The sequence below is a fragment of the Podarcis tiliguerta genome, assembly GCF_965153285.1.
Source record: "Podarcis tiliguerta genome assembly, chromosome: 9".
Lineage (NCBI taxonomy): Eukaryota > Metazoa > Chordata > Lepidosauria > Squamata > Lacertidae > Podarcis > Podarcis tiliguerta.
In genome coordinates, this window is record NC_139542.1 from 57,093,168 (window position 1) to 57,120,596 (window position 27,429).

At 44.0% G+C, this 27,429-nt stretch overlaps 2 protein-coding genes across 2 annotated transcripts in view; one reads left to right on the forward strand and one right to left on the reverse strand.

Moving 5' to 3' along the window:
- The window catches only part of LOC310685552 (uncharacterized protein), a 945,613-nt gene that overhangs the window by 548,748 nt on the left and 369,436 nt on the right, over positions 1–27,429 (forward strand). The gene's annotated exons all lie outside the window — the stretch shown is intronic.
- Positions 183–7,812, reverse strand: GNPDA2 (glucosamine-6-phosphate deaminase 2). The gene is made up of 6 exons (XM_083458469.1): positions 7,538–7,812; positions 3,880–3,981; positions 3,551–3,733; positions 2,864–3,048; positions 1,521–1,695; positions 183–1,086 (listed from the first exon to the last, which is right to left on the reverse strand). The coding sequence occupies exons 1-6, from the start codon at positions 7,659–7,661 to the stop codon at positions 1,025–1,027; spliced, it is 831 nt and encodes a 276-aa protein (XP_083314595.1). The 5' UTR covers positions 7,662–7,812; the 3' UTR covers positions 183–1,024.

The window sequence follows — 27,429 nt, forward strand, 5'->3', positions numbered from 1 at the left end:
CACCACAGAGGTCCTTAGTGAAGCGCATTCTGTACAGTAGAGGCAGCGACCATTTTGTGCAGGGATTCCATTCCTGGCCCCTGTGCGCATTGGCAGAGCGTACACAAGCCTGTTCTTCCCTCTCCCAGGTCCAAAAGGACCTGTGCCCCAGTGGTTGTGCACCAATTGAATTTTAGACAGTATAATAGCTATGTTAGGCTTTACTTAAGCTAGAATTACAAGAGTGTGGCATTCTTATGGAAAGTTAACAACAAGGAGGTAATACTTCGAGATGTGTATAATTCAGTTTTCTTCCGCCTTGCAGGAAGGGCAGCTAAACCTCAAAAATCTAGCTTCGTTTAATGAAACTGAGTGTTATAGCAGAAAGACAAAGATATACATACAACACACCCCATGACTGTCCCAAGTTCTTATTCAAGGTGCCAAATAATTTCCTTGCTGTTTTTGCTGCAAAAGGCCAATATTGGCTACACCTTCAGAATTCAACAAAACATGACCAGCAGTTTAGGGATGAAAAGTCTTTCACCTTATTTCTGTGCCCCATGCGGATTCCCAGGTGTAGATTTTAAGGCACGCAGCTGCTGAGGTTTAGGTCTGACAGTTATGTGCAAGTCTCTCAAAGTAAAGTGCTCAGTTACCAGTTTGTAGGTTAAAATTACACAGCCCGTGACAAAAAGAACTTTTATATATACTTGAATTTACACAGAGCACTCCTCCTCCTGCAAACAGCTTGTCTAGAGCTACCTTTAAAGTCTGGACTACTCTTCCATTGGCTTCCAGTAGCATACAGGTAGCGTGTAACAGGCAAAAAAGATCTGGACAAGAAAGCAGAGAACAGTGCTTGTAACAGTGCTAAGAGGAATGTATGCTGCACATTTGGACCTTTCGAACAAAGACAAAACCCCGCAGTACTTTAGATTCTCCATTTTAGCCAGTATTCCAGCATATTGCATAGCAGTACATTCATCTGCTACCTAAAACCACTGCCAGGGTCAGCCAGACGAGTTCAACTTTGATGTCTCCCTCAGTTTTGCTCTTTCATACTGTAAAGTGGGTCCACGAGTTTGTTGTGCACATGCATTAAACCTTCAGAAAAGAGAATCGACGTTAGCAATGCTTCAGTGTAGATAAACCGTCATTCTATGTCTTTTTCTTATCCTCTCTATCAACAGGCTGTGGAATCCAGCTCCCATTTATTGCTAGCCACCAGGGGCAATTGTCAGGGAAGGGAATAATAACAGTAAAGACAATAATACCAAGGAAATTCTGCGGTACTAATAGGCAAATTTGCACTTCGAGGTTCAAGAATCATGCAATTGTAAAGCTGGAAGGGTGGGCTCAAACTACCAACCTGGCTAACAGCCAGACGCACTAGCCCATTGTACCTCTAAACACCCCATCAAGGAATAAATTGCTGTGTGTGTGTGTATTAAAAAAATAAGTAAACCATTATTCCTTAAAATAACTTGGGAACAGGGGAGACTACTCTGGCAGAAGCCTGGTGTACAGATGCAGCTCACCTTTAAAATACTTGACCGTTTTAACTCTTAGTTCTAAGGTGGCGTCTTCATCACATACAAAGATAGTGTGAGGATGTTGCTGAAAAGCAGAAACTGTCCACATGTGATTGACCCCCTCCTCAATTGCCTTGTACAAGGCAAAAGCTTTGTGCGCGCCAGTGATTAGAATCATCACCTGGAAGGAAAGAGCACGATCATTATGCTAAGGAAGATCTGCAGACAGGTCTTATGGCAGATGACAACATCACCATCGTTGGACTGGTCACATTGTGCGGATGCCTGATTATCATCTTCCAAAGCAACTATTCTATTCCAAACTTAAAAATGGAAAGCGTAATGCTGGTGGTCAACAAAAGAGGTTTAAAGACTGCCTCAAGGCAAATCTAAAAAAAAATAGTATAACACCAACAATTGGGAAACACTGGCCTGCGAGTGCTCCAATTGGAGAACAGCCTTTACCAAAGGTGTCATGGACTTTGAAGACACTCGAACTCAGGACACAAGGGAGAAACGTGCTAAGAGGAAGGCACGCTTGGCAAATCCACACCGTGATCAACTCCCGTCCGGGAACCAATGTCCCCACTGTGGAAGGACGTGGGTACAGAATTGGCCTCCACAGTCACTTACACATTGTTAAAATCCGTGTTTATGGAAGACAATCTTACTCGGCTACAAGTGATCGCCAAAGAAGATGGCAGATATTAAGCACACATTTCCTACTGACACTGTGTTATGCTTCTGTAAGAAGACACTGCCAAATTCGACCTTGTACAGGCAGTAGAGGACATAAACTTGACGGGATTGAGATGGAGAAGTGTGTCCCCGTTCAAATAAAGTAGTCCACCTAAAGGCTGCACTGTAATTGGAGAGAGAAAAATATTTTGTCCTCTACAATCATAGTGTTTCTCAAACTTGGGTCTCCAGCTGTTGTTGGACTACAACTCCCATCATCCCTAGCTAGCGGGATGAAACAGCAGCATCTATTTTACTGAGATTACATGCATTATCAGCTCAAGAGGAAGCCAAATCTAGAGAGTTTTATTTTATTCAGTTCAATCAGGATGTTAATTGACAGTAAGAAGGATACTAATGGATTGGGAATAAAATTACACCTCTAGCCCCTTGTCCAACTTGGGAGGAAAAAATTGTTTACCAACATCATCAGTTACACCGCACCAAATAAATAAACATGCATTATTAGCACAGAATGTCTGTAGCAATGATTCACTTTGCAATTCCATTGTTTTGCAATGAAATAGACCTGCTATGCTTCACAGATACACTTCTTGTCTGAAAGCAGCACACTACAAAAATATCCAGAAGAGATAGAAAAATATTCTTACTTCTCTAGCATCCATCACAGTTCCCACGCCAACTGTTAATGCCATAGTAGGAACTTTAGCCAAATCGCCATCAAAGTATTTTGCATTTGCCAGAATGGTGTCCATTGCTAGCGTCTTCAATCTCGTTCTTGATACCAAACTTGAGCCTGGTTCATTGAAAGCTATGTGACCATCTGGACCAATGCCTTGAAAGAGCACACACAAGGAAGACAATGTAGATGGGAATGTCTGGTACTAGTAAATAACTTTATGGAGCAGTAGATTGGTGGCATTCATTCTAAGCTATAGTCGATAGTTTGCTTTTGAGAGCATCAGAACAACACTAAGCATATCTTTATCTTGGTAGTTTAGTTCATAAGATGCGCGCCAAACTGCCAGTTGAACAACTCTGCAGCACAGAACTGAGCGCAAATGTAATATAAACAGATGGTGTTTATTAAGCTGACAGGCTACTCCCACTATGTTTAATAAATCACTCCAACTATTTTTGTTCCACCCAGATACTTTTATTAGGTTGCAATCCCCACCCCACTTGCCTGAGAGTAAATCTTATTGAACTCAATGGGATTATTCAGAGTAGACCTGCACACAGAATTTTATTTGGTAATTATGCATTACTGATTTGAGCAGTCACTGAAAAACACCTTTTTTGCCACCACTGTTGAATAATATATATTATTTTTTTACCTCCAACAAATAAATCTATTCCGCCAGCTTCCTCTATCTTTTTTTCAAACGCGTCACACTCTGCCTTTAGATCGGCAGCATTTCCATCGAGAATATGAGCGTTATTTGGATCTATATCAATATGCTTGAAAAAATTGTTCCACATGTAAGAATGGTAGCTTTCTGGGTGACTTCTGGGGAGCCCTGGAACGAAAGATTCAACACAAGTGCTAATTTACATTAGTTATCCAATTACTGGACTGCGAACAATTTTTCTAGGTTTACATGGCATACATGTAAACCACCCAGTCCCACCCTATTTTGCAAAAAAACATTGAAGACAAACCTACCCACATATTCATCCATATTGAACGTCTTCACATACTTGAAAGAAAGGTCTCCTCTTTTGTGATATTCTATCAGTTTTTTGTAACATCCCAGAGGTGTACTTCCTGCAAGAAGCAAGTTCTCATTATTTCATGCACTCTGAAAAAAAATACCTTCACTGTAGTCACAAATTGCAAAATAATCACAAATCCAGTTGATCTCTAAATCTAGGTTTGAAGAGCCAGTGTGGTGTAGTGGTTAAGAGCGGTGGACTCGTAATCTGGGGAACCGGGTTCGCGTCTCTCCGCTCCTCCACATGCAGCTGCTGGGTGACCTTGGGCCAGTCACACTTCTCTGAAGTCTCTCAGCCCCACTCACCTCACAGAGTGTTTGTTGTGGGGGAGGAAGGGAAAGGAGAATGTTAGCCGCTTTGAGACTCCTTAGGGTAGTGATAAAGCGGGATATCAAATCCAAACTCCAAGTATACGTGTGGCAAAACCTCAATTTATAGCTTCCCATATTTCACAAATGGAAATAGGACATGTGTTTACTTTATTCTTACCCTATGTGTCTTCTCTCTTAACATCCACCTTTTATTACTAGTAAGGTAAAAAAAGGTAAAAGACCCCTGGACGGTTAAGTTCAGTCAAAGGCTAGGGTTGTTGCGCTCATCTTGCTTTTCAGGCCAAGGGAGCCAGTGTTTTTCCATAGACAGCTTTCCAGGTCATGTGGCCAGCATGACTAAACCACTTCTGGAACACCATGACGGAAACCAGAGCGCACAGAAATGCCGTTTACCTTCCTGCCACAGCAGTACCTATTTATCTACTTGCACTCGCATGCTTTCGAACTGCTAGGTTGGCAGGAGCTGGGACAGAGCAACAGGAGCTCACCCCGTTGCGGGGATTCGAACCATCAACCTACAACAGTAACCAGAGAAGCAGGAAGATAAATACTTGTTGCAGCAACTTGCTGGTCACAGGACTGGACAGGTTGCCAAGCTAGGTGTAGGACTGTCATGCAATAGCAGAAGAAGTGTGCATGCACACAAAATCTCATACCAATAACTAACTTAGTTAGTCTCTAAGGTGGTACTGAAAGGATTTTTTTTTTAATTTTGTTTTGAAATACAGTGTGTGAATAACTGGACCACAATGCTTTCTTTTTTATGGGCAGCTTTCCAATACAGCAGAAAACAAACTTATACATCTGAAAACAATTTAAAATGGTATCACACATACCTACACAAAAGCAAAAGAGAAAGAGTGATTTAAGGATCAGTTGGAAGATACTATCCCAAATCAATGATTGCTCTAAAAGTAATCACGGCTACTTTTACAATAACAGCTGTCTACTGGTTATTATAGAGATACACTACCTCCAAGATCAGAGACCACATGACTCGGGCTTCCGAAAGACATCTCTGGTTGGTAAGCTGGCTACCAGATTAGACATGCCCCTGATCTGACGCAAAAGGGTTTTTATTAGGTTTTTATTCTATGCAGTTCGAAAACACGTCAAAGTGCAAGTAGATAAACAGGTACCGCTCTGGCGGGAAGGTAAACGGCGTTTCCGTGCGCTGCTCTGGTTCGCCAGAAGCGGCTTAGTCATGCTGGCCACATGAAAGCCGGAAGCTGTACGCTGGCTCCCTCGGCCAATAAAGCGAAATGAGCAGCACAACCCCAGAGTCGGTAACAACTGGACCTAATGGTCAGGGGTCCCTTTACCTTTATTCTATGCACATTTTTTTAGAAGCTAGTCAGTACACATACAGGATTGCAGACTACCTGATCCCCACAAAAAACATCTAGGCACAGGTGACTTGCTTTGGCAACTCCACAGAGATAGAACCTGCTCCTCTGCATGTAATGCATCCAGAAAAGAAACCTTTCTTTAGAAGCCCAAGTCGTTTGAAGGTGTTCCTACCATTCTTACTCCCGCCTTCAAAAGCCAGGGACCCGTTGTCGCTACACAAAGTTCAAGGCTTCTAGCCATCTTTTTCGGCAGTCACTAGCTCTCCGCCCTCACCCTTCTTTCCATAACAGACTCACTCTGGAGAGCAGGAAGAGAAAGAAATCAACGTATGAAGTCACCCTTACTCAGAAGCAAGACCCACTGAACCGTGCGGTAGCTGGTTCTGAGTAAACCTGGTCAGGGCCTTGTTGAAACTTTTAAAATGTGCTACTTTCTTGCCTCATGAATGTGTAACAAAACTCCAAAAGCCACTTTCATTAGGCTACTCTGGAAACAGGCAATTTGCAGTACAGTGGTACCTCGGGTTAAGTACTTAATTCGTTCTGGAGGTCCATACTTAACCTGAAACTGTTCTTAACCTGAAGCACCACTTTAGCTAATGGGGCCTCCTGCTGCCACCGCACCGCCAGGGCACGATTTCTGTTCACATCCTGAAGCAAAGTTCTTAACCTGAAGCACTATTTCTGGGTTGGCGGAGTCTGTAACCTGAAGCATATGTAACCTGAAGCGTATGTAACCCAAGGTACCACTGTACATGTGTGAAGAAGAGGAGCTTGGATTTTATATCCCGCCTTTCACTCCCTTTAAGGAGTCTCAAAGCGGCTAACATTCTCCTTTCCCTTCCTCCCCCACAACAAACACTCTGTGAGGTGAGTGGGGCTGAGAGACGTCAAAGAAGTGTGACTGGCCCAAGGTCACCCAGCAGCTGCATGCGGAAGAGCGGAGACGCGAACCCGGTTCCCCAGATTACGAGACTACCGCTCTTAACCACTACACCACACTGGCTCTCATTTTCCCTTGGAAAAATGCATTTGGATCCTGGGGAGGGGGGTGGTTTGGAGAAGTTGGAAAAGAAAAACATCCTGTGTTCTTTCCTTTACAGACTATTGGGCTTTCTGGGATATGTGTGTATCTGTGGACCCACTTTAACTGCGTTAAACAAATAGGGGAAGTGAGTGTCACATGGTTGAGAATAGAAAGCAGGATGAGGGAGGAACTCACAAGCCTGGCCGGAAGGAAATTATCCCACAACAATACACAGGCAGTTGAAGGATGAACAGGGGCTTCCTGCACAGCGCATGTTCAGTGCCCACTTGTAGAGTTGGAAGGCATTCCAAAGGTCATCTAGCCCAACCATAGCTGTCAACTTTTCCATTTTTAAAAGGGCAGTTCCCTTAATCCGAATAGGATTCCTTGCAAGAAAAGGGAAAAATTGACAGCTATGAGCCCAACCCCTGCAAGAGGAAAGCATAGCAGCCATGACAGATGACCATCCAACCTCTGCTTGAAAACCTCCCAGAAAGGAGAGTCCACCACTTCCGGAGGGAGCACGTTCTACTGTCAAACAACACTTGCTGCCAGAAAATTATTCCTGTCGTTTAGCTGGAATCTGCTTTTCTTAAAACTTTAATCGCTTGTCCAGTATTGGTTTTCATTCTCTGGCGCTGTGCTAGGAGCGCTGGATTTAGGGCAGTTCCCCTGCACAGGGCGCAGAGCCAAGGAGCCACAAAATAAAATAATATCTATATTTATACAGGTGGCAACTCAAAGTTGGGTGTGTGCGTCCAATTTTGTCCTCCTGACTCAGGGCGCCCTGTTATGTCTCTGGTGACATCTGGGAGAGCCCCTGATGTGTGAGAGAGGCAAAAAACACCCCCCCCCCAGCAATTTTTAAGAAATAAATGCCAAGCAATTGCATTCATTTACCTGTTGGCAAGCCCAGAGTGAAATACCTGCTCTGGCTCGGTTTGTACTGGATGATGCGGTTGCAGATATACTTCGCAGCCCACTCGCTGGCCAGGTCGTAGTTGTCAAGGATCACAAGCCTCATCCTCCTCCTCCTTCCTGGAAGATGCAACGGAGAAGCGGCGGCGGCGGCCAAGGCGAGCAAAACAAAACAGCAGCAGCAGCGACTCACTACCCGGCCTATGGAAGCGAGAGGGAAGCAGGCGGACTTCCGGCGCCCGCTGCGAGCCCCGCCCCTTTCGGCCGCCGCTTCGGCAAGTTCCGCGGTTATGGGAAAGGGGCGGAGCCCTTTCTCCCGAGCCGCTGAGGAAGGGGATCGGAGAACCCAGCGCGCGTGCGCAAGTTCGGCTATAAATACCTGCCGGCAGAGGCTCGTCGTGTTATTCGCGTTTGGGGTGCGGAGTGCGAGCTTGGGCGTATTTAGAAGGGGAGAGGGCAGGGAGAGGAGCGTTTTAAGGAAGCGCTTTTTATAAACGCTGTTTTGAAAGGGAGAAGGCTTTTTAGACGGGTTTTCAAATGGTGCAAAAATGCAACCTTACTACTAGTACTTAGTACTACGTTAACAAATTAGAGGGGGCAGAATATATCCTTTTAAACTCAATCTTCCGTAGGCAAGATTTTGATGGAGTTCTGAAATTAACCATAATATCTTGGATCAAGATTTGTATGGGCTCCTGCCTGTGTGACAAGCTCTTCTCTTTATATTTACTGAGTGGAAGGCTGAAATCAGATTTATGAAAGCTGTGAAAGATTTTTTGAGAGTCTTTGGTTTTAATTAAACTGCAAAGGACATAGTTAATAGTGTTTCTAGCTTTATGGAATCCCAATTGTGCCTCTGATACTGTTGGCTGAAAAAGATATCTAGAGTAACCATTGCTATTTTTCTAGAAAGAGGCGCCGGAAATCACGAATTCCTCCCTCATTATCCTATAATGGCAATGGCACCCACCTGAGAGGTGCCAGAATTGTGTTCCTGTGAGTTGCAGCTGAAAAATATGTTTATTTGAGGGATCTTTCAAATACCTTTTAGGGGCATTAGGGAAAGGAACCTCATTGCGTCCTTCATCCTGGGAGCGGTAGAATTTAAATTATCTGTTGTCAAGTCTTGCGAGGTTTGTTTTCAAAAACTCTGGGTCTGGGGACCAAATACAAGGGAAATTTTCATGTGGAATTATTGTCAGCAATTGAATGAATCCCCCCTCCTTTCCCAAGTCAATGTCCACATGACCAATTAAACTCCTGGGCTGTAAATGAGATTTGGCTGCCCCCAAGCACAGAAATCTGTAATTTGGCTTGGCCCTGGGTATTTGCTTTGTTCCATTGCAAATGGTGCAACTGATGAATGAATGAACTTTATTACGGTCACAGACCAGTATAAAAAAACAACATATAAATAAAATAGTTAGGATTTTTTTTTTTAACTGATAAATGTTGGAGCAAATAAGGACAAAGAAACAAGCATAGGATAAAACATCTGAATAAAATACAAGATTAAACACGGATAATGGATGGATAAAAACTGATAATTAAAACTGAAGAACAAAAAACAAAAACAAGCAGTTAAAACAACTATAAGAGGCTGCAGAGTAGAAGCCTCTGAAATAGAGGACACTTGCAACATTAGAAACTGATGTGCAAATATTGTTAAAACACACAAAACAATGTACAACAATAAATTTAGAAACAATGTGCAACAATAAACTATCCCAGGGAGTTGACTCGAGTCACCCATGGAACCGAGTTTGGGGATTTTCATGCCGGACTATTTTGAGTTGGGCGATGGTTTGCACCTACAGATTTGTACGCAGAATCTGGCAACTATCCAGGTTTTCTTCTGACCTTTGCCTTTGAAGGTTTTACTAGGGTCCGTTAGGTTTCTTTGGCGGCTTTGTGCAACTGAGCTTGGGTGACCACCAGTATAGGATTATACTTCCCCTTCTCCCAAACAGACACACCCTGTGGTCACACCTTTGAGATGTATGCATCTGTTGTCTTAGGTTCACTTGAGAGTGCTGAACAGATTGAATATCCTCTTTCCAGGTGCCATCTTGACCCAGAGTCCTATATATATTTAAAACATCTCACCTACTCAAAAAGGCTATAGAGAATTAAGACACAAAGGTTAAAAAGTAATGTTTTTGCTTTTGCGGCCCAGATTTTGTAGTTGCCGTGGACCTCAGAAAAGTGCAGCCACCAGATGCCTCATTTTTATTATTGGTGAATTAATGCTCGGTATGTACATTGCTGCCATGCAAACATAATTTTTTAAAAAATTGATCCTTCTCCTGGCTTAAAATTTCATTGATCGATAGGATTAAGTTTTAGGTTCAGGTATTGGGTGTACCTGTTTGCTTCCAGTGTTCAGATGCCTTGTTTAAATGTACATTTTTAAAAATTGTGTGACACGCATATACTAGCCACCAGATGGCAGAAAAGGCTTGTGAATGGCTGAGCAACTTGTAGAAAATGAATATGTGTCAAGTGTGCAAAAAGCCAAATGTAGGAATTATTATGATTGGCTTAAAGTAGCCAGCAGTCTTTTTGTTCTCCTAGCCTATGCGGCTTGCCCTGATCTCCTGAGATGGGCAAGTCCTGCTGATGTGTATAGCTTAATGGTTTGCTGCTGTTGAAAAGCTCTGAAGACATGAACCTATGCTGCCAATTCTCATAGTACACCAGTATAAAGTAAGCAGCACATAAGCGGCACACAAAACACTTAAAAAAAAACATTCTAAGTTCTAAATCTTACATTAATAATCCAAAAATTGAGAGAGCTATGCACAAGATCTACAGAAGCCATAAACAGAAAACTCATTCAAATTGTGTTCAAAATGAAGATAGTCTTTAAATATTCCTTTAGCCAGGCTCCTGTAGATATCAACGAGAATAAGTTTGATCAAATGAAGTGTCAGTGATGTTACGCACAAGCGTTAAGATAGGGTGACAGTGTTTTGTCACCTGTTTCACCCATGAAGAGTCTGGCTTCTTCAGTAAATTCTCACGGGTTTGATACGTTTATAAACATTCAAGTCCATATGTTAGATTTCTTCTTAGATTAAGCTACAATATTTCATCTTCAGGAAATTCTCCCTCAAGATTTTGGTGTATTTACATACATTCAACTTCATATGCTAAGTTCTTTCTTGACTTGAGCATTTATTCATTTAGTAAGTCATGGCTGTTGAAAAAGTGGCATAGCGGTTACTTCTATACAGGGGCCGGCACAGCCATTAGGCAGAGTGATGCAGTCTGCTCAGGCGATGGCCATGTGAGATCTTCGATCTGCACCAATGGCCTTGGCTGGGCAACCAGGACACTAGCCACCATGGGCATACCGATAAGAATATGGCATATATTGTAGGCGCTGGTGCAGTTTGAGAAGTCTTTTTGCCTTAAAAGCCACCCATTATCTGTAGAGGAAATGGGTGTGGTGTGTATATGTATATATATATATATATATAAAGTGATTGGCTACTTGCAGACTAGTTACACTGCAGAAGGCATGCTGGGGAGACCACTCATTACAAGGAACGCAAAATAACTTTAGCTAGGTTTTAATAACAAAAACTCCTTTTACATTAATTGTAATTTATCAGTAAGCATGACCCAACCACCAGGCTAAAGAGAGCTAGGTGCTGCTCTTTATATACTATACCCAACAGCTTAATCACCACAACCTAACAGCACCTGCTGTACTGTTTTGCAGCTATAAAGCTAGGTTACATTATTTGCTCTGGCCCTTAAAGAAATACACATCTTGTGGAACAATAATGAACCTTCAAATTTGAAGAGACCATTCAACACCTTTGCATATTTCATCACTGCCTCGCGTACAAAAGGAGGGACAATGTATTTGTGAAATCCTTCCAAATTCACCATCCAATTAAAAGATGGCACACAATCCATTTACCAGGCTTTGATTTACCTTTTCGGGATTTAAGTACGAAACAGGCAGCATACCAAAAAGTCAAGTTGCAGGCCCTGGAGGTAGCCTTCAGGCTAGGCAAGTAAGACTTAAGATAGGCAACCATCCAACCAACCCAATCATGTGTTCGTACTTAAAAATAATGCCTCTGGTCTGGGAGCTCAATCTCACTGAAATGGATAGAAAATTCATGGTATTCTTGGTTGGACATGAAGTGCAGTCACAATTAGGAGGTTCAAAAACGCAGTCCAAAGTCAGTTTTTGTAAAAGTTTTTTTCCCCTACTGTTAACTGTTTTTTAATTTTCATTTGTTGCTCTCTGCTCAGACAACATAGGAAACAATAATGGCCTTCAATCTTTCTTTAATACGGTCAATGACCAGCAAGCAATTTTTAAAATAAAATATGGCAATATAAGTGCTATTGTACTAAAGATAACAGTGGAGATATGGCCAAATCACAAAATTGGTACTTATGTTTATGACCAGGTTTCGACTTTTAGGGTTTTAAGGATTCAATTCAAATGTCACTAATGTTTATTATCGTTCCTTCGATGTTTGCAATTTGAACTCCGTTGCTGTCATCATTGCTAGTCTTATTCTTGTTGCAATGTAACAGTACTTCGCCACAGGCCTGTTGATTTCGGGATCTTTAGTCAGCTAAGATGTCTGATATAGGTGTCGTCTGTATTACGAGGTATTTTCCTCAGAATCGGCTCGATCAGCTCTTTTCTTGAGTCTCGATATAATGGGCAATACAAGATGATGTGTCCGATGGTTTCAATTTCGTTGCTATTACAGGGACAATAATGGCCTTTTTAAAATTTCTTTTTACACGCATTGCCTGCCCTGCACCTGTTTTTTAAAAAACATTTAAGGCAAAACTACCTCATCTGGTTGCCTAACACAAAACACACATTTTATGAGCAGGAGAGGAAGATGCCAACTGGGGTCTGAACAGGCACTGATCATCCTTGATGAACTTCTGCCTACCAGTCCTAACCCAGATTTAAGTGTTAACTATGGGTGTTTCACCCTTACCCCCACCTCAAAGGAATCAATCTCTGTTGTCATTATGGGCCTTGGATTAACAATATCGGCCTTGAGACCTTAATGAGAAACACTTGTGTTTGAGCTTATTATTCCAGAATTGCTAACAGCTTTGCAGACAAACCCACAAGCTCGCCTTAAAGGGGGAGGACTGTTGTCTCAACAGAAAGCCACCATACCAGACAGCCACTATACCAGCTTTTCTAAGGGCATTTATTACCTCAGAGATGACAGTGCTATCATCTGGACCACCGCCTTGCCAGCGTGGAAATACACAGCATAGCCCGGAAATGCTGTACTCCTTTATTTCTGGTCGGAGACAGAGGGTGGCGCTAGGGAGGGAGATGTCGTACTCTGAACACTGAGAGTACTACTCTTCTACTGATGGGGAATGCAAATTAGCCAGAATTTCCTTGAGTTTGCTTGAAATGCAGAACATGACTTGCTATAGTTTTGTGATAATCCTTATTGATAAGTTTGTTTAAACTATAGTGACCTATGATTTGCAACACCACACTGTTCATCGGCACTGCAGTTATGCATTTGTCTTTGTTCAAAAGCGAAAGCTTTCATTCGTCCCCTCGGGGGATCATGAAGCCTGCAAGACTGAATAAAAGCAAACAGCTTTCAGAGCAAACAATTCATAAGTCGCTAATAAACTGTAAGCAGTTCTAAAGATACTTCCGGAATACTAATGAACAGCATATTCTTTTTGCAGTTTAATAATGTGGGTTAAGTTGTGAATACTTAACCGTGAACAGTTCAAAGCAATACAAAAATAGGTCCCCCCCCTTGCAGCTTTACTCCTGCTTGTTCCCCTGTGTTAAGATCAGCTGTTAAAAGGACAGTGGGCATTTAGAGTTGGTTGTTGCTCAGGTGTTTAATTTTGCCTTGAACTGTAGGCGCACAGCATAGCTTTCTATTCTGTGTTCACTTCATTCTGTATACAAGCCCCCCACCCAATCAGCTCTATCTGCCATTTCTGGCTGCCTCCTAATGTTTCTGCTAATAAATCCATTCATCTATTCTGACAACAGAACACCCTTGGTCTGTTTCAGTCCTCAAGTTCTAGCAGAATTTGTTGTTGTTTAGTCGTGTCCGACTCTTCGTGACCCCATGGACCAGAGCATGCCAGGCACTCCTGTCTTCCACTGCTTTCCGCAGTTGGGTCCAACTCATGCTGGTAGCTTTGAGAACACTGTCCAACCATCTCGTCCTCTGCCGTCCCCTTCTCCTTGTGCCCTCCATCTTTCCCAACATCAGGGTAATGGAAGTATCCCACCAACTGGCTGGCCATTGTTTGGAACACCAGCGACCCCTGAAGAACACCCCAAAACCCAAAGATCCTGCAGCATCCGACTGAACCTGAAAATGAGTGGAAAGCCTTAAAGTATCCTGCTAGAGAGATATTCCGTTACAATTTTCTAGAAAGCCAAGCCAAACCTTGAGATTTCCTTTTATTGCTTTTGTAAGGCGTACCCTATGATGTGACAGCAGCCCTGCAGATAACCTAGCCAACCGTGAGCAGAAAGGCAACCTGGGGCTACCACCCGACAGGCAAAGTTCAAGTGGCCTAGCAAGGACTGAATTTGCCTGAGCGTAACTTTTTTTTGTATATTGCAAATATACAAACATAAATTTCATACAATCCTTAAAAATGTTCTAACATACCTAAACTCAATCCCACAGATAATTCCTTTTCCCATCACCATCCACCACCCCTCGCCCCCCCACCTTTGTGTTAGACTTCCAATCTACTCAATTGCAATTTCTTTCCACTTCTATTACTTTCTTTCACACACCTTTAACCTAATTTCATGCTTTTTCTCTTACGCATTGTTATCCATCTTATTTAGTATTCCAGTATTTAAAACGGAACTTGTTTATCCTAATAGGAGTTCTGATTTTTCAATATGGTTTTGCAAGTATCCTTTAAACACCTTCCAATCCCTGTCTATTTTCTCTTTTGAGATCCTTCCAATTTCGCCCATTGTTTTGGATATATTGTAGTACTGCAATAATTTTGCAAGCCACTCTATTCTTGTCTGTATAATACCACTTTTCCAATTTTTCGCAATCAATAGCCTAGCGGCTACTGTTGCCTATAAATATGCTGTCTTGTCTTTTTCCTTTAGATTTCCTGGTACTATTCCCAATAGAAAACCTTCTGGTGTTTTCCTAAACATTTTTTTCATTTCATTATAGATTTCTCAAAATTGTTTGATGTTTAAATAATTCCACCATATATGTATCATAGTACCTTTTCCAGTGTTGCATCGCCAGCAGACATTGCTACAATTTTTATTCATTTTTGCTATTCTTTCAGGTGTTCAATACCATCTATGTTGTATTTTGAGGTAATTTTCTTTCAATATATAACACATAGTGAATTTCATACTTTCTTTCCACAATTTTCCCCATTTTTCAAACATATTTTTTCCAATATCTTGCACCCATTTAATCATGGATGCTTTAACCAATTCATCCTTTGTTTCCCACTCTAAGATCAGATTATACAAGTATTTATCAAATTTTGATATTTATTTTTCAAATCCTAACTTTTTATTTTTCGCTAATCTATACTTAATTTGAATATATTGGAACCATCCTTTAATTCCAATTCTCCATTTTCTTCCTTTAATACAATTTTATAAGTAGCCCAATTTTTGTTCATATTTAATTTTTTCACTATGGCAATTTCTGCCGGCGATGCCCACCAAGGAGTTTTCGGTTCTAGGAGTCTTTTATATTGCTCCCATATTTTATATATAGACTTTCTGACTATATGCGCTAGGAAGCCTTTATGTACTTTGATTTTTCAATCTATTAGATAGGCATGCCATCCAAATCTCATCTCTACTCCCTCTAAATCCAGTACATCCGAGTCATCTAATTTGATCCATTCTTTTAGCTAGGTCAGACCCACTGCCTCATGATATAATTCCATGTCAGGGAGGTCAAATCCTCCTCTCTCCTTTTTGTCTATCATTACTTTGTGTTTTATTCTTGGTTTTTCCCCTGACCACAAAAATTTGGCCAAATCTCTTTTTCAGTTATTAAAACATTTATCTTCTAGTATTTCCCTCCCTCACCTGTCCTACCATCTAGCTGGAGCCAACTGGTTTTCCCCAGTGCCTGAACTTTGCTGTTCTGTTTCCCAATCCTCCTCTGCTCGCAAGTCGCGCAGTAGGACTTGACGTTAGAACTGGAGGCTTCTTTTCACTTAATTGGGGGCAAGCGGCTTTTACATTGCCAGGCTTTTTACAATAGAAACACAGTCCTGAACTAGGAGAAATTGTAGAACACTCCCCTCCCGCTACAGAAGCGTCTTTTGCAGGCATGGGGGCCTTACTTTGGTCTCTGGCGGGAGGAGCAGACCTCCCAGCAGGAGCTGATGCCGTCGGTCTATTCCCGCCCGTCTGTCCCCTATTCGCCCAATGGGACTGGTTCAGCTTAAAGGATTCTGCGAGTTCTGTCGCCTGGTGCAAAGAGCTCGCAATCTCAGGAGGCAATTGGTGCATAAACTGTTATTTTAACGCCAGTTGCTTTAGTCCTTCTAAAGTATGGACGCATTCAGCGGAAAGCCACAAGTCAAAGTTCTGGGGCATTTTCGCGGAAGACAGAAATTCCGAAGGCCCATCTATAACTTTCGGCATGAAGCCCATGCCTTTGCATAATCAATTTTTAAAAACGCTCAGTCATTGCTTGGGATAAAGGGAGATGGCCCATCAGCTCAGCTAACTCCCCACAAATTAAGGAGCGCATAATCGGCATGTACATTGTCAAGGGCGCACCCCCATATCCCGGCAAGTCATTTCATTTTTCTTTTAATGCCTTTTATTGACTTTTCCCAAGAAAACAAATCATTCTTAGTGTCATCTTATTTACTTTGCGTAGAATCACGCCTCGACTTCCTTCCCAGTTGTGGTTTTCTTAATATACATCTTGCGGTTCGAGGACCCAATCCCCGCTTTGTGAAATGAAGACACACGGACACGGAATATAAGGTTAATGGGCAAGAAAAGGCCACAACTTTATTGATCACAGCAAGTGAAAGGTTGGCTTAGAAGCATTGGACCACGACAGATAGACTCCACCCACTCAGAGAGGGGGTGAGCCCGAAAGGGGGTTTATTCAGCAGAAGGTGGAGCCTGTTGATGCTAATACAACTATAAGCTCTCCCCTGATGTCACCGAGGGTTGTGCCATGGCCCCCCGCCACAGAGGCATCGGACAGGATCCACGACTGCTGGATTCCTTTAACGGAATACCCAAAATTGAAGGGGTAGGCGATGGCCACACCTAGCCCTTCCACACACCATGAACACATTCCAATGCCTAACCGCCACCCGAGCCCAAGGCTCACTGCCAGTATCCTCACAGCTGTAACCAATCTCTAATTCTGATAATGATGCTACCTAACTAAATATTCCCCCGATCTGAAAGATGAACCCCATCATCCCGGAACAAGGCATGATCGCCTATTCAGATACCATCATGAGAAACAACTAGGCCATTCATAAAGCACACTTTTTGGGCTATCGCACGATTTAAGAGTTTTCTGGATTTTTTAATGGCCATAATGTTCTGCACACTGCGCCAAACTATTCTCTTTAGGAGTGAGGACCAGAACACGGTTGTTCCGGGACATAAAGCAGCAAGCTCATCCAAGTCTTTTTTTTATGCTCCACAAGAAGTCCACACTCCTGCTGACGAGGTCATTCTCCCCCAGTTGAAGAATCAGGATTTCAGGGGGGCCAAATGCGGCAACTTTTCCTTTCAGCAATGGCATGAGTTCTTCCCAACGCATGCCTCGCCTTGAAAACCAGAAAACTCACCCCAGATGGCAGCCCGAGATTAGGGGTGAGGTAGCGGCTTGCTGACCGGACATGGGCCCAATGAACAATACTGTGGCTGCAGATCCAAACAACTTTTCTGAAGACTGCATCTCCAAGGTTCCACAGGTGCCTCCGGAAAGGGTTCGGGCAACAGTTAAGCTCCAGGTGCTAACAATCGGAAGCGAGGCATCTGGAAACGAGACAAGGCATCTGCTATATCGTTTTTAACTCCCTGTATAAATTTAGCCAAAAAAAAAATGTTATACTCAAGGCACCGGAGGACGAACGGCCGTAGCAGGGATGACACCCTCTCAGAACGAGATGACTGCTTAACCAGTATGTTAACCACCGCCTGGTTATCAGTTCTGAAGCACACCCGGCGATCCCGAAACTCCTCCATCCAGATACGCACTGCCACAACTATGGGAAAAAACTCCACAAAAGTGAACTCTCTAACCCCATTGCTTCCATACTTAACAAAAATTGCCATGACACATTGTCAAACGCTTTTTCTGTCAATAAATATTAACGCAGCCGGTATTCTAATTTCCAAATATTCTATAATGTTTACAATATGTCTTACATTGTCTTTAAGTTGTCTATCGAGGAGAAACCCAGCTTGATCCTTATGAATCAGGTCCTTCAAACTTTTTTCCAATCTGTTTGTCAGTATTTCTTATTATCATTGTTTAACAATGAAATAGGTCTATAATTTTTAATGTTTAGTCTTATCAGTTTCTGGCTTTGGGATCAAAGTTATGTATGCTTTCTTCCATGTGTTTGGTATGTTCCCTCCTTGAAGAATATTATTCATGACTTCACACAGTGTGGGAGTTATTTGTTCATCAAGGATTTTAAAATATTTTGCAGAGAGTCCATCTGGTCCTGGAGCTTTACCTATTTTCATCTTTTTTAATCTCATTTTGAATCTCTTCTGTTGTTATTGGTTTGTTTAATTGCTCTCTTTCTTCATCTGTTATTTGTTTCCCTTTATGATCTTCTAGATATTTTCCTATTTTACTTATTTCTTTGTTCTCCTTCTTATATAGATCTTCATAAAATTCCTGGAAGGTTTTCTTTATTTCCTTCGGGTCTTCTATTTCATGTTCTCCTACTTTTATTTTATTTATCACATTGTTTTTGTCTTTTTCGTAATTGCCATGCGAGGAGTTTCCCTGTTTGGTTGGCTGATTCAAAAAATTTCTGTCTCATTAATTTAATTTTCCATTCCACTTCTTGATTAACTAATATCGAAAATTGGATTTGTAACATCTTAATTACTTGCTTGTTCTGTTCATCTTTGGGTTTTATCATTCATTTCTTTTCACACTCTTCCAACTGGGCCAGAATTTCTTCTTTTTTCTTTCAACTTTCTTCTGTAATTATTTTGTTGGATCAGGAAACCTCTCATAACAGGTTTCCTCGCATCCTAAACAATGTCCAGGTTTGTTTCTTTATTTAAATTCCATTTAAAATATTCTTTCAAAGTCTCCTTCGCTTTTTCAGTTACTTCTGAATTCTCAAAAAGATTTTCATTCATCCATCTATATGCGCTTTGCTCATTACTTTTTACCTCTAGAATTATGGGATTGGGGTCTGAGAATGTTTGTGGCAATATTTCACATTTTAATATTCTTGGAGTTAAATCCCTTGCGGCCCATATTAGGTCTACCCTTCCTCAACCTGGATGTGGCTCTGAAAAAAAGTGAATTGCTTTGTGGTTGGATGTTTGAGGCTCGATACGATGTTTGAGGCCTTGTGAATTTCTTCACTTCTTGAATGTCGGTCAGCCTAAATCTTTTGTCTTTATAGTAAAAAGAAATCCCTTCTGGGAATTCCCACCTATGTTGTACTCCATTTCTTTTCAGCACACTCACCAATTGCTTATATCCATCCCTCTTATGTAAAAATCTAGTGGGGATTTCTTTAAAAATAATGATAGGCCTACCATCAATTACCAGTGGGGTTTTTTTTTTTTTTTTTTTGGTAACTTTAAGTTACCTCTTTAATTGGATCTATTTTCTTAAGTCTTTTAAATCTTTAGTCCTTTTTCCATTTGTGGAGCCTGTCTCCCTCATATACAACCTCCAAAAAGGCAATACAAAGTCTCTATTTGACTCCTTTCAGTCTTTTGTTTCAAATTAATCCTTTGCCTCAGCACATTGTTGCAGAGGACTTTAGCTTTTGTACTCACTCAGCAGGAGCCTTTTCTTCCTTCTTTGTTCCTGCAATTTTTTATCTCTGTGCCATTTTATCTCTGCTGCTGGGATGGACTCCCTATGTTATATCCCACAGCATCTGAATCTTCAAGTTTTCTTTCAAATTTTTTGGGATAAAAACATCCTGTAGTCGCTTTAGATTCAGTCCATTTACTTTTTGGAAGTTTACCGCTTTCAATAGACGCTAGAGACAGCGCAGTGCGGGGGTGGTGGTGCTTCCCTTTTGCGTCCGCCACTCCGTCCTGCTCTCAGGCTGTAAAAAAAACCAGTAGAGCAGCTGTAACGCTGCTGGATGCCCCTGTCCCCCAAGGAGATTCACCTTGAGGTTTGGGGGTGTGCAGTGCCCTTGCGCCACCCCCGGAGCCCCCACACCGCTCGAAAAACCTCAGAGGTTTTCTGTGCTTCCACAATGTCTGCGGATAAACAGGAAGTCATTTCAAAGAGAGTCTAGTAACTCAACATATCGGTGGGGGGTTGGTATTTAGGGAATGCCCTCCAATTAAGGTTGCTCAGAGCAAGCCCTGGAGGAGACGGTCTGGAAATTACTCCTCGTGGCTCTGGGCTGTAGTCATACCTTGGAGCCTAACGATAATGAGGCGCCTGCCCATTCGGACACTGGCAGTCCTCCTCTGGGTATCCTCGCGAGGGTTTGGGGTGAGGTTCAACCTCCTCGTACCGTCGCACAGGTGTCCCAAGCTCTTACTGGCGAGTAGACCTGGATTGGGCTAGGCGAACGCCATCTCGCTGATCTGCGACTGTTTCGCGATGGACGCTCCAGATGCCAGTTTCCTTCAGATGCGTTTCGTTATTGTTGTGACAAGCCTTAATACTTGTAGGCTATCCGGCTAGTTATTGGGCCCATAATGATGGACTGGCCCATTCTGGGAGATTTCTCCCAGCACCGAAATCCTCCTTGAACTGAATCTGGCACCCACTCCACAGCTTCACTGGCTGAAAATTCCATTTCTTTCGGCTCAGCATCGACAATATAGTTTCCTCTAGGACGTGTAGAGGCCATCCCAGCTTCCACTTCCTCACAAGGTGACAATTGTTGATTAAACAACACATCCATTGCTCTTTGAGAGTTGCAGGACTCTCACCCACCCGTCTGAGCAGTTCTTAATTGGCTGGCTTCTGCCAGTCCCTCTTCCTCCTCAGAATCTGCCGAAAACCAGGAGGAGGAATCCTCTTTGGGACTTGGAAGTGGGGGGGGGGGTCTGCTGCAGTAGGAAGAGAGTTACTCTCTCCACCCGGCCCCCATTGATCCAACATTAGCATTGTATTTTCATGGGGGGGCTCCGCCTTCCATGATTCCTAACTGTCTACCAGGAAAAAAAATATGTCTGCAACCTATAAGAGTGTTTTTCGATCCCCCAACGCTGCCAACATGTAGTAATGCTCCGGCCACTCACCCCTTCGTCACCTGTCCTACCATCCAGCTGGATCAGGTTTAGAGGAACGACTGCCAGAGGCATATGCTTTTCACAGGACAAAACGCATCAAAAGGGGTAGTTGCTGCCACCACTGCCTTGTACCGGGGCACCAGAAGGCTTAACCCAAGAGAAAAGGTTAGCCTTCCTAGTTACCGGCTGCCCCACCCTGCAAGTTGCTTCCACAAAATGCAGGCAGAAATTCAACAGATGCAGTATGCGGCTGATTGGTCAGGCTCAGGATTCAGGCTTTTCCCCAAAATGGCACACAGAACAGCAAGAAAGTCTCTTTTCAAAATTTATTTAAAAAACAAGATTAAACATACTTAAAAAGCAGGCACATCTCTTATACATTTCAAACAGAAAAAACATTAACATTGTAGAGTATAGCTAGCTAACATACTTACAAAATGGGAACAAAGTTAAAGTTAGAATGGTTTCAAAGTCCTCAGTTGAATCCGCATCTCAAAGATAGTAAGAATCTTCATCACAAAGACACGCATGTGAATGCAGCAGTCAGGATGGCAACTTGACAGACGGGCAAATTGCGGATTGCAGAGCACACCCACGGCTTCTTTCTTAGGGTCTTTATTTCTAAAATCTCACGTGGAAACGGAACTCAGATCCAATCAAAATTCTTGATTATGTTTAAATTCACCAATGGTCAGCTAGTTGACTAATAACTTGTGACAGCTGAGCTTGTTAGTTCTCAGGACCTTGGATCAAAGAGTTCCTCCTTATTTCTCAGAGACTCAGCAGATACACATTCCCGGAATGATTAGGGTTGATAACTCATTCACACCCAGACAGCCTTGTTAGGTACCACTAACCAACTTAGAGAGTTTCCTGCCTGAGATAAGCAAGTCACACTTTCAGAGACTTAGTCTGCAGGTTTAAAGTAACGGACACACTTTCCCCCATAAATTCTATGGCCTTTGGTCTTCCCATAATACTTTGTTTCTTACTTGACCAAAGTTTTGTCTATTGAGATTTCCTAACTTCACTACACTATCTGAATTGGTCCCACCTCCCTGCAGAGGAGAAGGGTTGTGGAGAAGTCCAGTTGCACCAGGAAATGATCTGACCATGGCACTTCTTTTGTTTCGCTTTTAGTTAGTGTCAGATCACCAACATCCATAGAGGTAAACACCAAGTCTAAGACATGTTCGCGGCTATGAGTTGGGCCAAACTTGTTCAGGGACAGCCCCATGGAGGCCATGCTTTCCTCAAAGTCCTGAGCGGCCCCTTGTAAGGTTGTGTCGGCATGGATGTTGAAATCCCCCAGGACAACCAAACTAGGTGTCTCCAGGAGCATATCCGCCACGACCTGAAGCAGCTCGGGCAGGGAATCATTGGTGCAGCGGGGAGATCGGTACACCAAAAGGAATCCTGTACTGCCCCTATTGCCCAACTTCCAGAACATGCACTCAGAAAACTGGGTCTTCCTAATAGGATGCTTGGTGCAGACTAATGACTTCCTAAAAATCACTGCAACCCCCCCCTCCGCCCACATGACCTGGGTTGCTGTGCGTAAGAGAAACTTGGTGGACAAGCAGCGGCAATGAGGCCCATCTGCTTCATCCAACCACATCTCTGTCACACATGCCAGGTCAAATCCTCCATCCACAATCAGGTCGTGGATGGCAGTGGTTTTATTCATCATTGACCTGGCATTGCACAGCAACACTTTCAGGTCATGTGGGTTTCCCTTGCTGATTTCAGTATCCTTCCAGTCAGGACCAGACCTGGAGGCAGGGATAGTCCTCAAACAACGACTAAGCCTGTCTCCTCGGTAATGACATGGTCTGGTCTTAGCATAACTCCTCCTGCCCATGATCACTGAGATCGGGTGTCCCAATACACCCCCCCCCCCGTGAAACCTGCCCCAGCCATTCTATTGGCTGAGGCCCACTCCCCAGCAGCCCTGACCCTTCCCCTTAAAAAGCAAAATACAATAACTTGACAAAATAATAAAAGTAAAAACAAATCAAGAAACAATTATACACCCTGACTAAATATTTATCCTGCCCCAAGCAGAAATAAAATACATTATAAAAAAAACACCATTTGAGGTGCAGCAAAGACTCTCCTCCCTGGAAGGGAGGGGAGTGGTTGTGTGCGGGAGCCCGAGCACCGCCCCTTGCAGGGGGCAGCCGCCCCCTGCTTTCCCAGTTGACCTGGCTGGCGCCCCACCCACTGGCCGGCACCCAATCGGGAGCCGGCAGGGGGCGTGCCCAGGTAACTTCAAGTTACCGCGCCAGCCCTCTCCTCGGCCTCATTTCTCTTTGTCCCGCCGAGGTCTTCCACTAGAAGGCCACGCGTTGAGCCGTTTGCACTAACCTTGGCAACTACCTCCCCTACGCGCAGGGCCCCAAAAAATGCAATCGCATATGCTGCGGAAAACATGCGGGCCTCATACTTGGACCAGCAGATGGACCTCAGCTTTATACGGATCTGAGAAAGTAACCCGTACAAGATAGGCTTACGGCCTCTGGCCCTTGGGGGTTGTAGCCTACTCCATCCCTCTATGGCTCAGCGAACTAAGAAGTCACTGCATGGGTCAGACGAAAACGTGGCTTTGGTAAAGAAGCTAATGGCAGCTACGTGAATCTTAAGGGTTTTTGGGGCCCGGCCCAGATCGTCAAGGTGGGAAAGGTATCTCAGGACGTCGTCGGTGGACAGTGGCACGCTAGGGGCGATACCAGATAACCCGAACCTGAAGCCCAGGAAATCACACCAGGCCTTTTTGTAAGACCTGAGGGTGGAAGGTGCGACAGACGCTAATACTCCCTTAATCACTTTGCGTCTCCAACGTTCCACAGGTGCTCTGTAAAGGGTTCGGGCAACAGTTGCGCTCCAGGTGCAAGCGACTGAAAGCGAGACAAAGCATCTGCAATATTATTATTGATACCGGGTACGAATCTGGCCGAAAAGATTATGTTATACTCAAGGCACCGGAGAACGAATGACCGCAGGAGGGCCGCTACCCTCGTAGATCGAGAAGACTGTCTTTCCAAGATTTTCACCACCGCTTGGTTGTCGGTTCTGAAGCACACCCGACGATTTTGAAACTCCTTCGTCCAGATATGCACCGCGACTACTATCGGGAAAAACTCAAGAAAAGTCAGGTCTCGCATGATGGCCTTGTCCAGCCAACCCGTTGGCCACCGCTGAGCACACCATCGCCCCCTAAAGTACACACCGAAACCTAGCGACCCTGCCGCATCCGATTGGACCTGAAAATCTGAAGTTAAATTAAGAATATCCTGCCATAGCGAGACTCCATTATATTTGCTTAAGAAAGTCCCCCAAACCTCCAGGTCCGCCTTGACTGACTTAGGGAGTCTAACCCTGTGGTGCGGATGATTGAGGCCTACTGACAGCCTGGCCAAGCGGGCACAGAAGGGGCGTCCTGGGGAGATCACCCTGTAAGCGAAGTTAAAATGACCCAAGAGGGACTGGATCTGCCTAAGGGTAATCTTTCTTAGCAGGAGGGTGGCCCGGATTATCTCCCTAAGGATGTCAATTTTTTCCCTAGATAAGCGGGAGGATTGAGCAATAGTATCTAACTCGATGCCCAAATACGTGAGGCAAGTAGTGGGGCCCTCAGTTTTTTCCCCTGCAAGGGGAACGCCCAAGTCCTGCGCCAAGGTCGCAAAGGCATCCAATAGTGAGGCGCATTCCCCGGAGCCGGACCTCCCCACAAAGAGAAAATCGTCCAAATAATGTGTGACCCCAATGGATTTTGTTCTAAATCTTAAAGCCCAGTCCAAAAAGGTGCTAAATCTTTCGAAAGCCGAACAGGGTACGGAGCAGCCCATTGGCATGGCCTTATCCACAAAATATTTTCCTTGAAATTTAAAGCCCAACAACCAAAAGTTGCCCGGATGCACCGGCAATAGGCGGAAAGCAGATTCTATGTCACACTTCGCCAAAAGCGCCCCCTGACCAAAACCCCTGATCAACTTAACCGCGTGATCGAAGGTGGCATACTTCACCGAGCATAATTCCGGTGGAATGGCATCGTTTACTGAGCCGCCCTTCGGATAGGATAAGTTGTGAATAAACCGAAATTCCCCAGGATTCTTCTTCGGAACGATTCCCAAGGGTGGTATATGCAAGTTTGGGAAAGGGGGGCTAGCGAACGGGCCCGCGACCCGGCCCGCACTCACTTCTTTGGCAATTTTTCTTTCCGCTATTTCCGGCCTTTCCCTAACCGACTTCTGGTTGGGGGAGTCCTTTGCTACTAGTGCACCGGCCACTGGGATTCGGAACCCGATGGAAAAACGGTCCCTAAGGTAGGAAGCTGCCTTTTTATCTGGGTAGACAGTAAATCACAGAGGGGGCCTAACTTGATAGGGGTAAACGCCATCTTCAAAACTAGTTTACCTTCTGTTTGCGGACCCGGGGGCTCCCCTGGAACTAGTTTGGTGGAACCCCTGGCCTCCTCGAAAGGGCTGCTTACCTCCCTTAAAGCATGTTGCTACCGGGTGGGCCCCAGCACACCTCTCGCATTCGTGCGGGTACTTACATGCTGCCCTTTGGCATGTCCCTTTGTTGAACTCCCAGCACACCTTACGCCTGAAATCTCTTCTTAGGTCTACCCTGGCCAAGCGATAGGAATCCCTGTTTCTTCTCTACGTATGGGCCAACCGCTACCGACCAGATGCCATTCTCAATCTGATCCCAACGCGCTGACAGTATCCTGGAAGCCTTTCTACGAAACTTTTTATCATAACTTATGGCGGCGGCTTCACCCGCGAGGGCGTACGCCGTGCGAATATGTGAGAGGTATGCAACCAAATAGACCGCTCTCTTAGGATAAGCAGCTACAATCGTTCCCATAAAGGCCTGGTACCCGTCTAACCAATTCTCAAATGTCCTAGGTACGGAGGGATATTTGCACTTCCGCTTTCCATGAGATGACCTCCTCTCACCCCGGCCTAGCTCCTCTGCTGGCGGAACTAGCTTGAACATATCCACAAACTCTCCGTTCAAAATTTTAGTGCGCAATTTAGGAGACAGGTGGTCCCCCGGGATTACATCAGAAGTTGAGTAGGGGGAAGTGGCTGACTCTTTTACCAGAGCCCCATCCTTCCACTCCTGGGTCCCTCCAAACTTTTTCCGGTGGCAATTAGCCCTCCTAGATAAGGCTCAGTCTGGAAGGCCTGAAATCTCCTCTCCTTTTCCCCAATATGACCCCAGGGACGTGTCGCTATCGTACTCTGAAGAAGAGGTACCTGTTTCATCTGAGTCGCTCTTCCTCGACTTGCTTCTCCGGCAGGTGTGCTTCCTCTTCTCGCGCCTCTTCCCCGACGACTTCTCCAACACTGCGGTGGGAGCATCCTCAGAATCTTGTTCCTCCTCCTCCGCTGCTGACGAGGAAGCCGACTCTGGTAGCTGCACCCTAGACCGCCTGTCCTGCGAACGATTGGAAGTGCTAGGGGCAACAGGGTTATTAGCAGTCGCAGACTTAGAGGTTGCCTTACCCCCCTTACCACGCGACGTGGGTGCCGAAGACTGCGACCTAGTACGCACTGGTTCTGGCCTATTGCTAGTGCCCGACCTTCTGCTCGAGGACGCCTTAGCTAACTGGGTATCATTAAAAAGAGCCACGGAGGTACTAGGGATTTCATCTAATTGAGAGGGAGGCGGGCTCTCTGGGACCACCTGTGTGTCTGGAATGACGTCAAGAGATGAGGGAGGGCTAAGGTTCTCTTCGGGGAAACGTTCTTCATAATCATCAATAAAGGATCTAAATGCCTTGAGGAAATGAGCCATAGGCCTCTGGTTGTTACTTTTCCCCTGTAGCCCCCGGGATGGATTACTGGCTGCATTGCGTGCTTCAGCCGCGCGCTTCCTCTTGGGGGCCATACTAAAGCTATGTACAGCTAGGAGTGCTTCCGATTATTTGACTCACTAGTCGTGATCTGGGATTATTTATTAGAGTTCCTGAAGTATTTATTTATATCTTTAAATTAATTATTCAAAGGTAAGTGTGCGTGTGTGGGTTATTTTTTTTTAATGCATTAATTTTTTTTTAATATATGTATTTATTATTTATTTAAATTCCACTGTTTCTGATTAACTCCAGATTATTTATTTATTTATTTATGTATGTATGTATGTATATATTTAGGTCTACTATAAATGCTTTATTTATTTATTTAATTATTTATTAAGTAATTATTTGTATATACCTATGGCTAGGTGTGGCCATCACCTACGCCTTCAAGTTTGGGTATTCCGTTAAAGGAATCCAGTGGTCGTGTATTCTGTCCGATGCCTGCTTGGCGGGAGGCCATGGCACGACCCTCGGTGGCATCAGGGGAGAGCCTTTAGTTGTATTAGCATCAACAGGCTCCGCCTACTGGTGATTCAACCCCTGTGGTGG